This window comes from Oratosquilla oratoria, chromosome 10 (assembly GCF_046742065.1).
Source record: "Oratosquilla oratoria isolate Oo_2021 chromosome 10, ASM4674206v1, whole genome shotgun sequence".
NCBI classification, from domain to species: domain Eukaryota; kingdom Metazoa; phylum Arthropoda; class Malacostraca; order Stomatopoda; family Squillidae; genus Oratosquilla; species Oratosquilla oratoria.
Window position 1 is genome coordinate 58,713,130 of NC_134786.1, and position 13,947 is coordinate 58,727,076.

General features: G+C 38.9%; 1 protein-coding gene across 2 annotated transcripts in view; it reads left to right on the forward strand.

Moving 5' to 3' along the window:
- The first annotated feature begins 517 nt into the window (after positions 1-517).
- Positions 518-13,947, forward strand: part of LOC143029246 (carboxylic ester hydrolase-like) — a 17,997-nt gene continuing 4,567 nt past the window's right edge. The window contains exons 1-9 of one of the 2 annotated variants that reach the window (XM_076191933.1): positions 518-669; positions 2,513-2,723; positions 3,170-3,319; positions 4,265-4,409; positions 5,128-5,313; positions 6,706-6,902; positions 7,916-8,066; positions 8,558-8,736; positions 8,826-8,976. In XM_076191933.1, coding sequence (XP_076048048.1) covers positions 2,514-2,723; positions 3,170-3,319; positions 4,265-4,409; positions 5,128-5,313; positions 6,706-6,902; positions 7,916-8,066; positions 8,558-8,736; positions 8,826-8,976 — 1,369 coding nt within the window. In that variant the 5' untranslated portion in view covers positions 518-669; position 2,513. Of the gene's footprint in view, positions 728-2,512; positions 2,724-3,169; positions 3,320-4,264; positions 4,410-5,127; positions 5,314-6,705; positions 6,903-7,915; positions 8,067-8,557; positions 8,737-8,825; positions 8,977-13,947 lie in introns of both variants that reach the window. The other variant, XM_076191934.1, reaches the window with a different exon arrangement.

The following is a 13,947-nucleotide window of genomic DNA, read 5'->3' on the forward strand; positions in this document are numbered from 1 at the left end:
TACTTGTTATAATGTTATTATTATGGTTGACATCACATCATGAATGTGTTTGGCGTAGATAATTAATTAATCCACTGACTGTTTTCATGATTTTGCCACTAAATCCAGGCTTATTCAGCTAAATTTAAAATCTCGAGAGTTCGAGCGTTTCAAAATCGATTGCTACTACAATAACGAAATTACGCCAGTGTGCCATAATACTGTATGGGTTAAGTTTGCTACCGAGCGTCGCCACGGAATTGAATGGAACAGATTCCCGGAATGGAAGGGGTTTGATGCACGCGTCCTATTAACAGCAACCTCCTTATCACTGTGATTATCTTGGAAATGGATAAGAAGAAGTATCTCCAATACAGCCACTTTTTTCTACTTTGTTCTAAATTCAAAACAAGAATAGCTATCTCTTATTTGGGATTTTTGTTTTGTTTTGTTTTATTCTGAACTTGCGACCCACGAGGACAGTGGATGACGATCGTCTGCGAAAGAGGATCGAAACCGATTAAAAAATCGAAGCAAATGTTTTGCCGCAACGTTGACAATCTAAAACTGTCTCCAAGGTCACCTTTAGACTGCTCTTAGGAGTCGATGCTGAGAGTAGTCGACCCACTCAGGTACAGACAGTTGGCTCTTGCTTAAGGAAGTCCTTGCCCTTGGACAGCGGTTTTCTAAGTACGTATCTAGTCAAACAACGCAACCAATACCTAATAGATCTTTCAAAGACGACTATGTAAGTACATATTTAAATTCCCGATGTTTCACCAAGTGGTTCGTTTCAGACGAGGGAGTCCCCGAAGCCATTACACCTTAGATACATTGGCATACTTTCAAATGTTCTCCATCATCCAAATACTTTCAAATATTTTGGCTGTCACCAGCAGATCTATCATGTAGGTGCATGTGTGTGTGTGTATGTCTGTACATTTACCTCATTGTATTTACATGTATACATGGTTGAAACTAGAATCCCGTCTTATCTACACTTATCAAACTTTGCCTTAGATTCATGTATGTTGTTGGCCTGGGTAATTATTTTCCTAATTTATTCCTCAACTTGACGCATCTGTGTGGAACTCTATACTCCCTGATATATTCTAAGTGATTTCTCCTTTTTAATTCTTTGCTTGGCATAACCTCCCTCTTGTTCTTTCATACTATAACAACATATCTTCACCAATTTAGTCAGTTCTTTTATCTATTCTAAATACAACTATGATTATCATATCATCTCAGTTTGCTTTCCCATTGTGGAGGTTGGGTTTTTCCCACTCTCTACTTATAAATTGAGGATCATTCTGGTTCCCGCCCTTCTCAATCTCTACTTTTCTTATATCTTTCTTTTCATGTGATGACCATATCATTCCTGCATATTCTATTTTGGGATGGATCAGAGTTTGATTTATTTTAATTACATACTCACCTGTATAATGAAATACAATTCCTAAATTTATTAGCAATTTGTATGTCTCTCCCATTATTTCATTTGTATGGTTTTCCAGCTATAGAACAACTCTGAACAAATGTCTAATTCTCTTTCCTTCTTTGCTTTCGTGATTATTTCATCTCACTTTCTATAACTCCTTGGCAGTCTCTTCCTGCTTTGGTTCATTTATATATAGATATATAGATATAAATACATATACATATATATATATATATGTATATATATACAGTATATATATATATATATATATATATATATATATGTGTGTGTGTGTGTGTGTGTGTGTGTGTGTGTGTGTGTGTGTGTGTGTGTGTGTGTGTGTGTGTGTGTGTGTGTGTGTGTGTGTGTGTGTGTGTGTGTGTGTGTGTATATATATATATATAAATATATATATATATATATATTCCGTTTCATCTTCCATTTTTAGTACCTTCTCTGGCAATTTACAATCCTCTTCACTTTTCACTGTATTTATGATCTTACCAAAATCAGCAAATAAGTTTGTGTAGCAACGTATTCTATTCATCATGTCATTGATATACAGTAGGAACCTGGTGTCAACACCGAGCCCTGGGGTACCCCATTAATCACTTCATCCGAACACATCGAGCCGTGTGTTTGTGTGTGTGTGTGTGTGTGTGTGTGTGTGTGTGTGTGTGTGTGTGTGTGTGTGTGTGTGTGTGTGTGTGTGTGTGTGTGTGTGTGTGTGTGTGTGTGTGTGTGTGTGTGTGTGTGTGTGTGTGTGTGTGTGTGTGTGTGTGTGTGTGTGTGTGTGTGTGTGTGTGTGTGTGTTTGTATTTCCCTAATTGTTTAGTTGATTTCAGTGTACAGGAAAAGAGCTACGATGGTGGGACTCATTTCTATCCCTCTCAATCAAACTTGGCTTGAAATTCGTTCAGAAGCTTTTTTCTCATGATTGATTCTTCTTCGAGGTTTATTTCGCATATTGATGCATGTACGTTTACGTCTGCGTATGTGTGTACATGTTCATATAGAACTTATACCAACTAATTAATTTGTGTGAGATATGCAATTTACTATGTCAATGCACGATGCCTTCCACTTCATCAGGATGAAGACCTTCCTGATAAGTCTGTTCGTGTGTTTCGTGGCCGTGGGCGCTGACGGGGGCGAGAGCGGTGGCGAGAGCGGGGGCTACGAGGTGAGCATACCCTTGGGGCGACTGTCCGGGCGTTTGGAAACCTCCATAGAGGGGCGCAGCTTCTACGCCTTCAGAAAGATTCCCTACGCCAAGCCCCCTGTCGGACCTCTCAGATTCAAGGTACTTGTTTTCCCTAGTTAAATGTAGTTGCCTGGCGGGAGTTATATTTTATATAAGAATCTAATATACAATTCAAAGGGCTTAATTCGAGAAATTGTTTTTAAGGTTCATTGGATGTTTTTGGCAATATTTTGATCCCCGCAAGCAAATGGTTATATCTAAGCGTTTGCAAAAAGAAGAAAAAAAAAACAAACGCTGACAAATATACAATGATATCCAGTGGCTTCTCGAAATATTCTTAGTGGACGCCAGGCGAGTTTATTCAGCTCAGAAGGGTTCTCTGGGCATTGAAGAACTAAAGAACTTGATCCACCAGGACTTAGTGTCCCGTTTTTTTTTTTTTTTTACTAGCGCCAGACGTCTTCATATAACACAGAGAGGGACTCTAGGACTTGAGGGGTTAGATGCAAGATGATGTTCTGACACAATTCTCAACGTTCCTTCAGGATCCTGAGCCGGCAGACGCCTGGGACGGGGTACTGGATGCCACGGCTGGGCCTCCGCCTTGTCCCCAGTTCTTCTCAATCGGAAACACGTCGAACGGTTACATAGACGGCCAGGAGGACTGTCTTTACTTGAATGTTTACACGCCGAAGGTACAGTGTCTATATATAGATTTCAAGTCTCTACCCCAAACAGTGTCGTGGGCACGATCATCCTTCCCACAGTCTTCTCTTTACGTTCTTACCCGGGCATCTATTTCACGTGATACCTCTCCTTTCCCCAGACATTTAATTGCTTTCCCCCCTTCTCTGTAATCTCCACCTCGACTCCTCCATTATCTGAAGCATGTGATCCTACATACGCTTTGCCTCACCCAGCTTCTTTCTTTTGAAACTCACCTCCAACTCACTGTCATCTCCCCTTGCATCTCGTATATCTAATGACCTAGCTTTTGCTCACATTTACTTTCAGCTTTTCCTCTCACATAACCTCCCAAACTCCAGCGCTACCTGCCTCGCTTCCAGGCACAAACGTAGTGTCATATACAAACAACAACTGGCTAACCTCTCACTTCTTTTCATTCTCACTTACCAGCTCCAACTCCCCACTCATCACTCTTATGCTTAAGTCCCGCACCACTTCATCCATGTATACAGTGTACAACCATACTGAAATTACACAACCCTGGCTCAGCCCCTACCTTCATCTTACACCATTTACTCCCTCCATTTCCAAGACAAGCTCTACTACTCGCGTAACAAGTTTTGACCGACGTCAACAGGCCCCTATTACATACATCTGTAATATTTCCCGTAGTGCCTTTCAGTAAAATCTGTCGTACAACCTTCACCAAATCCATAAAAGCCCCCAAAGACATCCTTACCTTTGGCCTTTTACTACGAAAGTTTAATCAATGCACCCTTTCCTAAACCCACATTGTTCGTCCCCAATAACTTCCTCTGTTCCCCTCCTATCCCTTTCAATTAATACTTTTCCATATGACTTTCCAATTACAATGGACCCTCGAGTCCGCTATTCTTTTTTCTTTCTTTCTTTCTTTCTTTCGATTGAGACTCTGTGATCTTAATATCCTGCAGCCATCAGTGAGTGGTGGCCTCCCAGTCATGTTCTACATACACGGTGGGGCCTTCGTGCGCGGGCAGTCCTCCTGGTTCCAGCCCCGGACATTTCTCGACCACGACGTGGTCCTCGTCGTCATACAGTATCGCTTAGGCACGCTGGGTACGTAAGACGCGACGATGCTACCTGTTTCATTTATGGGTGAGACGTGGGTTGTACTAGTGCGGACAACTGACCAACCTGACCAATGCTGCATCATAACTACAAGTTAACATTTTCCGTTGTTGTTGTTGTTGCATAGATATGATCTTAATTTTACAAAATATGTTTTTTATTATAAAAGAACTAAGGTTGATATGAATATATCAAATAATAAAACTATATCTTAGCATCGATCTAATATATCGTTATGGGTCAGATTCGGATGCCCGCAGCAGTACAACGTTTGCATAGCGCTAGAGCGTCATATTATTTCTTTTAACTTTTGAATAAGACTTTGGCCATAGCCTCTCTGGCACATTGTTGTCTTGAGTCTATGATTGAAATAATGTCCGAGCTAAGACAACGGACATCATTCCCTAAAGAACTAAAAATTCCTTTGGAGAAAAAAAAAAAAAAAAAATGGTCCTCTAGGCCAGTGGAACTCAACCTGGAGTCCATGACCCCCCCCCCCTGTTGATGGGTGGGGGGGGGGGGCTGTGGGGGCAACACAGTTTCACGAGAGGGTCCACAAACTTTAACCTAGTAGTTATTCGTAGGAGGCTGACGATTTTAGTCAATGTTGAAATGATTCCCAGGAGACGAAGAAAAAGCATCATTGAAATGTGAAGACATGAGGAAGCATCTGGGCGAATTTCCATCTTTAATCTCTAACTCACAGGCTTCCTGTCCACCGAGGACTCTGTCATCCCGGGGAACTTCGGGCTCAAGGACCAAACGCTCGCCCTCCGGTGGGTCCAGCAGAATATCGGCTTCTTCGGTGGTGACCCCAACCGAGTGACCATCTTCGGCCACAGCGCCGGCGGGTCCTCAGTCCATTACCAGATGCTTGTTCCTGAAGCCAGAGGTATTGTCGAAGATGTTTGTGTAGTCTTTCACAAGTAGCCCTACCTCTCTTTCAGCAAAATAACTATAAAGGTTTACATAAGAAAATAAGAATGAAGGAGACTGCAAGAGACCATAAGGCTTACACTAGGCAGTTCCATGTCCATTACCACCTGTCATCCCCATCCATAAACTTGTCTAACCTTTTCTTAAAACAACCGATAGTTTCAATGCTCACTACATGATTACCAAGTCTATTCCATTCGTTGACCATTCTGTTGGTTAAATTACAAAGGAAGATAATACCGACAGGAGATTTTTTGATCCATAACTAGGTCGGATGCTAAGAATAAATGTTTAAACGAAGAAATAAGTAAACAAGCGAGCCAAACATTGTTTAGGTGTTTATCTAAATGGATCTTGAAAATGCGAATCGTACAGTATATTGCGCTGCCTCTACAGGAGGTTTACTCCATTCTTTGACTAATCTTTCTGCGCAAAGCTGTGCAACACAGACGAATAGATAAACAAGCGAACACGACCAAATACATAACCTCCTGAACGGGGACAATAAGGGTCAATGAACGAAAATAATGATGACGTTCATTAAGCTGCATAGTGGTGATGAACGAACACGTATGTTTTTTCTGTACATTTATTTATTCATCTATTCATCGATTTATTTACTAATTTGTCCATTAATATATTAATTTTCTTGCTCATATATTTTTATGTTTATCTATCAGATTGTTTGATTTTATCTTATAATTATCTATGTTATTGTATATTATCTTATTTCACTCTATTTTATTCAACTTTATATCGTCTATTTATTCATTTATTTATTTATCAATTTATTCATATATCTATTTCTTTATCTATCTATCCATTTATTTATTCATTCATTTACTTGTTTATTTATTTATCTATTCATCTTTCTGTATATATATATGTATATGTATATATATATATATATATATATATATATATATATCATATATATATATTATATATATATTATATATAAATATATATATTATATATATATATGTATATATATATGTATATATATATATATATATATATATATATATATATATATATATATATACATGTATATATATATATAATTTAATTTTTTTAATATACAAAATGTGATATTTTGTCAATAGAACGATGGAGTCCTGTAGATCCGGTGAAGTCCTGTAGATCTGGTGGAGTCCAGTAGATCCGGTGGAGTCCTGCAGGACCCGCTGGAGTCCTCTAGATCTGGTGGAATATTGTAGATCTGTTGGAGTCGTGTAGATATGTTGGATTCCTGCCGAATGCCGAGCTCCCTACGAAGCGAGGACCTGCTGCACCCGGTGGCTTGTTATTATTAATTTTTGTCTAGTCATATTTTTTTTCACTACAGGTTTGTTTGCCCAGGCCATTCTGATGTCGGGGTCAGCCCTGTGTCCGTGGGCCTTCGACACTTCGCACAAGCGCTACGCCCTCGAGGTCGCTCAGCAGGTTGGATGCCCCACCGAGGACGGGAGTACCGAGAGGCTGCTGGAGTGTCTGCAGAGGGCGTCGCCTAAGGACCTCGTCCAGATGGAAGTTTCCTTCAGAGTAAGCTGTTTGTTGTTCGTTGCTGGTCGCTTGTTCTTTGTCGATTGTTGTTTGTTGGTTGTCATCTGTCGATTATTGTTCGTTGGTTGTTGTTTGTCGATTGTCGTTTGTTGTGTTTTGTCTTTGTTTTTTGTTGTTCGATTATGTTGTTGTTATTGTTGTTGTTGCTGTTTGTGGTCCTGTTGTGCCATCAGAGCTCTAGTTGGTCAGGAGCCCAACAGGGTCCTTGTCCACCATCTCCCACACCACCACCACTATCGCCAACACACGTATCAGAAACCAAACTAAACATTACATACCTGAGCACGGTTAAACAGATTCTGCTCTTATGGCCACCACACAGCATTTAGGGCATGCCAGCACGGGTGTGGCAACGCAGCAGACGACAAATGTTCCATTACGCTTCACGATCATCCTCACGGACTGCTAAGCGCAGGACTGGCAGGAACTCGTGGGCACAAACGCAACACATCTTGGGGGTGGAGGAGTTCTGACGGGACATCGGTGTCCTCCGTAACTCATATCAAGTCATGGTCATTTGGTTACTATAGGATGAGGGTCGGGGAGGGGGTTTGGCAGAATATGAAACGAAAAGTGATAAAAGGGGCCATACATTGTGATTCGACTTTCAACAGCTGATAACTTTCGTCTGGATGCAATAAATATCAATGTAGAGTAAAAGAAAATTATTATTAAATTACTATGGTTGCACTTGAAAGGTCTTCAATTGATATATTCTGCGTAACAAAATTAATGCTACAGGGAAGTCAAGAGAACTGACCCTTGTTCTTCTAGAAAAACAAGGTCAAAGGTTTATTTTGATGTAGACCAACAGAACCATGTGTTTGTTCATTCTACCTGGGAGATCAAGGCGGTTGGCCCTTTTACCGGTGAAAAGGCCACCACCTGAGAATGTGTTTCGTAGAGACGAAACTCAAATTTGAGACTTCACTTTACCATCTTAGTGAGACGTATGTCACAGCATCTAATGACTTCGTTGACGACGCCCTCAGACTATACTCTGGAATCCGATGGTTATGTCACCGAGGGTGGACGGAACTTACCTTCCGGAGCGTCCGGAGATCCTCTTGAAGAAGGGACACTTCAGCCGAGTGCCAATCATGTCGGGAATCAGCTCACATGAAGGAGGGCTCAGCACTCAATGTGAGTGGTGCCACTGTATTCTTCTCTTTCTTTTTTTGGGGACCCGCACATTATACCGGTCACGGGCGGCATAATGTATGGGTGATGAGCAGGGGAATTAAGGGTCGGGGACAGGATTTGGACCAGGAATGGAGTCAGGATAAGGGTTATGGGTGGGATAGTTTGAGATTAGAATTGAGTAGAGGGAGGTAGTGAATTACGTAATTCATCTTCTTTATTTGTTCACCACTGGCGAAAACAGAATTCGCTCGAGCAACCTTGCACTATTCAGTAACCCTCAAGGTTTCACTCGAGATATACCTGGTAAGTTTTGATCAGGTGGATGACTTTAATCAGCTGATAGAGCATTCCATTAACCTGGTAGAACTGCCTTTGTTAGCCCCAACAAAGTTGTGAAATGAGCTGAAAATGAGTCAACAATATAAAAAAGACGAGATTTTCTTCTTCCCCTGGTCATTTGTAGTTCTATTTTGCACTTTGTTTATTTCCAGTCTTTTACACACATGAGAACGAAATTGACAGATTCTTGAAGAATTTCGACAAATTTGGACCGGAGAGCTTCGACATGGATGAGGGAGACGAGTACCCTGCGCGGATCGCGAGGAAAATCTTCGATCACTTTCTCGGGGGCGTTGTGGTCAACCTCGACAACGCTGATGACATCACGCAAGTAAGCCAATAAAGTCGAATAATGATGGCGTCGCTATAAAGTGAGTACAAAAGTTGAAGCTGAAATGAAATATCATAACATCTTTCCAGGTTTATGGCGACGCCATGTTTACAATCCCCGTCGACGTGACGTCACTGGCTCACGCCAAGCTTCAGCTCCCGGTCTACATGTATGAAGTCACGCACAGAGCGAAGAGGTCCTTCTTGGACCTGAAAGGTGCCGGGGACTTTGCAAAACACTGTAAGTTAAACAAACTTAAAAAACTCAACATATTTGTTACTGTTTCTCAATCTTTTTCATGTTATGAACCCCTTATTAAATGTATATATATATATATATATATATATATATATATATATATATATATATATATATATGTGCGTAAATAACCACTAGGAAAAAGTAAACTAACGAAGCAGAGCGCTTTCGTGTAATTACATCTTCAGTGCAGATACAAAGAAGGAATTATAAGATGAAGAAACAAGGTACAGAATATATGACATAGTGAAGAGGGCATTCGGAGAGGTAGTGGAAGAAGTACACGTGACGGACGTATGGGCCGTCCTGGTAGCCAACAAGTATGGGACGTTTGGGCCGTCCTGGTAACCAACAAGTATGGGACAACTGCTCATAATTTATATTACAATTCAAACAATTTTGAAATTTCATGAGAAATAAAACTATCTAATTTGTACAAACCTTGATGAAGATTAACATTTATCCCCTTACTAGATTTGATCAAACTGCATTCAATTAAATTTCTTTCTGTTATGTTGTTGTTGTATGTGATGACTTTAGCGTTATCCCAGTCAACTGGGTGGTTAAAATGGTTCATGTGGTTGAATATACCGCTAGATTGGTTTCCCTCTCTAACGTATTTCTTATGTTGATTAATTCGTGTTGTGAGTGCTTTAGCAGTCTGACCAACATAAAACTGATTACATGATTTGCAAGGTATTTTGTACACACACCCTTTATTACTATTGACAGAATTATTTATGAGCATTTGTCTTACAGTGTTCTTGTTGTTGAAAACTACATTAATGTTAAATTTACGTAACATATTTGGAATATTTTGCAGGTTCTCTTGGTACGGTAAAATTAGCAAGTTATTCATATTGAAAGTTTGAGTTGACCTAAGGTTGTAAAATGTCCTTTTAGCACGATTGTAAGCTTTATCAAGAACATGTGTGGGGTATTGTAGCTTAGTACCAATGTCGTAAATACATCCTATTTCATCATCGATGTACTCTGGGCTGCAAATGCGTAGGGCCCTGAGATACATCGACGCGAAAACAGATACCTTCACGCCATCAGGGTGTGAGGAATAATAGTGTATATATGAACAAACGTTGGTTGGTTTGCGATATACACTAAACTTCAACTCACTTTCACGGCGGTAGATATTACAATCAAGGAAAGGCAAAACGCCTTCTTTCTCTATCTCCACCGTGAACTTAATGGAACTGACCAAATTATTAAGCTTACATAAAAAATAATTTACATTATCTTGAATGGGCCACAGACATAGGATGTCATCAATGTACCGCATCCATGTAATGTTGGGGGGAATGATCTTACTTAAAATTTTGGTTCAAAAAAACTCCATATATAGATTACTCAATTACTCAATATTTGGAATGAGCATGGGTAATCCTCTCTCCCCCGTATTGAGTAATCTATATATGGAGTTTTTTGAAACCAAAATTTTAAGTAAGATCATTCCCCCCAACATTACATGGATGCGGTACATTGATGACATCCTATGTCTGTGGCCCATTCAAGATAATGTAAATTATTTTTTATGTAAGCTTAATAATTTGGTCAGTTCCATTAAGTTCACGGTGGAGATAGAGAAAGAAGGCGTTTTGCCTTTCCTTGATTGTAATATCTACCGCCGTGAAAGTGAGTTGAAGTTTAGTGTATATCGCAAACCAACCAACGTTTGTTCATATATACACTATTATTCCTCACACCCTGATGGCGTGAAGGTATCTGTTTTCGCGTCGATGTATCTCAGGGCCCTACGCATTTGCAGCCCAGAGTACATCGATGATGAAATAGGATGTATTTACGACATTGGTACTAAGCTACAATACCCCACACATGTTCTTGATAAAGCTTACAATCGTGCTAAAAGGACATTTTACAACCTTAGGTCAACTCAAACTTTCAATATGAATAACTTGCTAATTTTACCGTACCAAGAGAACCTGCAAAATATTCCAAATATGTTACGTAAATTTAACATTAATGTAGTTTTCAACAACAAGAACACTGTAAGACAAATGCTCATAAATAATTCTGTCAATAGTAATAAAGGGTGTGTGTACAAAATACCTTGCAAATCATGTAATCAGTTTTATGTTGGTCAGACTGCTAAAGCACTCACAACACGAATTAATCAACATAAGAAATACGTTAGAGAGGGAAACCAATCTAGCGGTATATTCAACCACATGAACCATTTTAACCACCCAGTTGACTGGGATAACGCTAAAGTCATCACATACAACAACAACATAACAGAAAGAAATTTAATTGAATGCAGTTTGATCAAATCTAGTAAGGGGATAAATGTTAATCTTCATCAAGGTTTGTACAAATTAGATAGTTTTATTTCTCATGAAATTTCAAAATTGTTTGAATTGTAATATAAATTATGAGCAGTTGTCCCATACTTGTTGGTTACCAGGACGGCCCAAACGTCCCATACTTGTTGGCTACCAGGACGGCCCATACGTCCGTCACGTGTACTTCTTCCACTACCTCTCCGAATGCCCTCTTCACTATGTCATATATTCTGTACCTTGTTTCTTCATCTTATAATTCCTTCTTTGTATCTGCACTGAAGATGTAATTACACGAAAGCGCTCTGCTTCGTTAGTTTACTTTTTCCTAGTGGTTATTTACGCATTTGTGAACACACGCTCCTAGTGTTTTTATTGCATATATATATGTGTGTGTGTGTGTGTGTGTGTGTGTGTGTGTGTGTGTGTGTGTGTGTGTGTGTGTGTGTGTGTGTGTGTTTACCTAGTTGTATTTTGCGGGAGAAGAGCTATGCTCGTAGTGACCCGCTGTTGTATTTTTCCGCATCCAGTTCTTTCTTAGAATCATGTATATTTTCAGCACTCACTGTTTTCTCTTTCAATTTGTTCCATGTATCTATTACTCTGTGTGGAAAGCTGTTTTTTCAGATCTCTTCTGTAACTGTCTTTCTTAAGTTTCTTCTCGTGTCCTCTTGTATTTCTTCTGTCCCATTAAAGTAGGTCATCCCTATCAAGGATTTCCATCCCTTTAAAAATTCTGTAGATGGTTATCAAATCACTCTTTCTCTACTTTGTTCCAGAGTTGATAAGTTTTGTTTATCCAATATTTGTTCGTATGTCAACTTGCTAAGTGTTGGTACCATCTTTGTCATTGCTCTTTGAGTTCTTTCTAGTTTCTTTAATTTTTTTATACTTGGTGTCCATAGTGACGCTGCATATTCTAATTTTGGTCTTACCAGTGTAACTAGTATCTTCTTTACAATTTCCTTATCCATGTGGTCAAAGGCCACTTTCATTGATCTTATCAAATTATAAGTTTCTCCAACTATTTTGTTTACATGTTTGTCTGGTGCCATGTCGTTTGAGATAATTACTCCTAGGTCCCTTTCTGAGTTTACTTTTGTAACTTTCTTTGTACCAATTTTGTATTGATTCGATATTCTGCTTTTTCCAAATTCCATTATACTACATTTCTTAATGTTGAAATTCACTTCGTTCTTTATACTCCATTTCCAGACTTTGTCCAGGTCTTCTTGAAAAGATTTGCAATACTCTTCTGTACTTACTCTCTTCAATAGTTTCGTATCATCTGCAAAGAAGTTCATATAACACTCCATCCATGGCGTTTATACAAATAGCAAACATTATCGGAGACAATACAGAACCTTGGGGGACTCCGCTTATCATATTTACCCAATTTGAGTTCTTTTCTCTAAGTACCATTCTAATTTTTCTTCCGTTCAAGAAGTCTTTCATCCATTCCGATAATTTTCCTTCTATTCCCCCTATTGTTTTAATTTTTCTTAGTAGCTTTTTGTGTGGTACTTAGTCAAAATCACATTCTGCCCCACCATCTGTTTCTTGTATTATTTTTATCATTCTTGAGTAAAAGCACATTAAGTTTGTAGTACATGATCCTCCACTTCTAGATCCAAATTGCTTGGGGTTTAGTACGTTGTTCTCTTCCAAGTGTTTAGTCCATTTATTTTTAATAACTCTAGCATATTTTTGCAGTTGTGCTTGTAAGAGATACTGGTCTATAGTTTGTTGAATTTTCTTTATCTCCTCCCTTGTATATTGGTACAATGTTTGCATTTTTCCAATCTTGTGGTACTTTCCTTCTTTGAGTGAGAAGTCAATTATCTTGTGTATTTTATCTGTGAGTTCATCTATACATTCTTTCAATATCCAGTTCGATATTCCGTCTGGCCCATGTGACTTTCTGACATCGAGTTTCCTTATTTGGTCCCTTATTTCTTTCTGTGTCACCGTTATTTCTTTCATTTTGGGGGATCCTTCTCGCTGTCCTTCATCCCACATTTGTGAGCTTTCAATTGTAAATACAGACCTAAAGTGTCTGGTCATTACTTCAGCCATTTCTACATCTTCTATATATTCTTTGTTTCCTTCACGCAGTTTCACTATTTCATGTTTGTCTTTTAGTTTATCGTTTACATATCTGTAAAATAGTTTAGGTTGGTCTTTGCATTTGTCTATTATATCTTTTTCGTAGTTTCTTTTTTCCTCTCTGCGTATATCTACATATTCATTTCTCAGTTTGATGTATGTTTGCCATTTAGTCACTTTTTCCATTTTTTATGTAAACCCTTTTTTGTTTCTGCTTAGGTACATGTTTATCTGTTCCCTCCTTATACATTTCTTTAAAAAAGTTCCATTTCTCTTCCATCTTTGTTTCATCATTTGCAAATTTTTCCCAACTAGTGTTTTGATTTTTTTTCCTACGTTTTACAAAGTCAGTTTTGTTGTACATTAGTTTTCCTTCTCTGTATTTCTCGTTTCTTCTCACAATTTTTTTTTCCTTAAGCTCGAACTCTACTAGTATATGGTCACTCTTCCCAATTGGTGTTTTATAATTTATTTCTTCTACAATTTCAGGCTCAGAAGTGAATATAAAGTCTAGTCTCGATGGTTCTTCGTTATG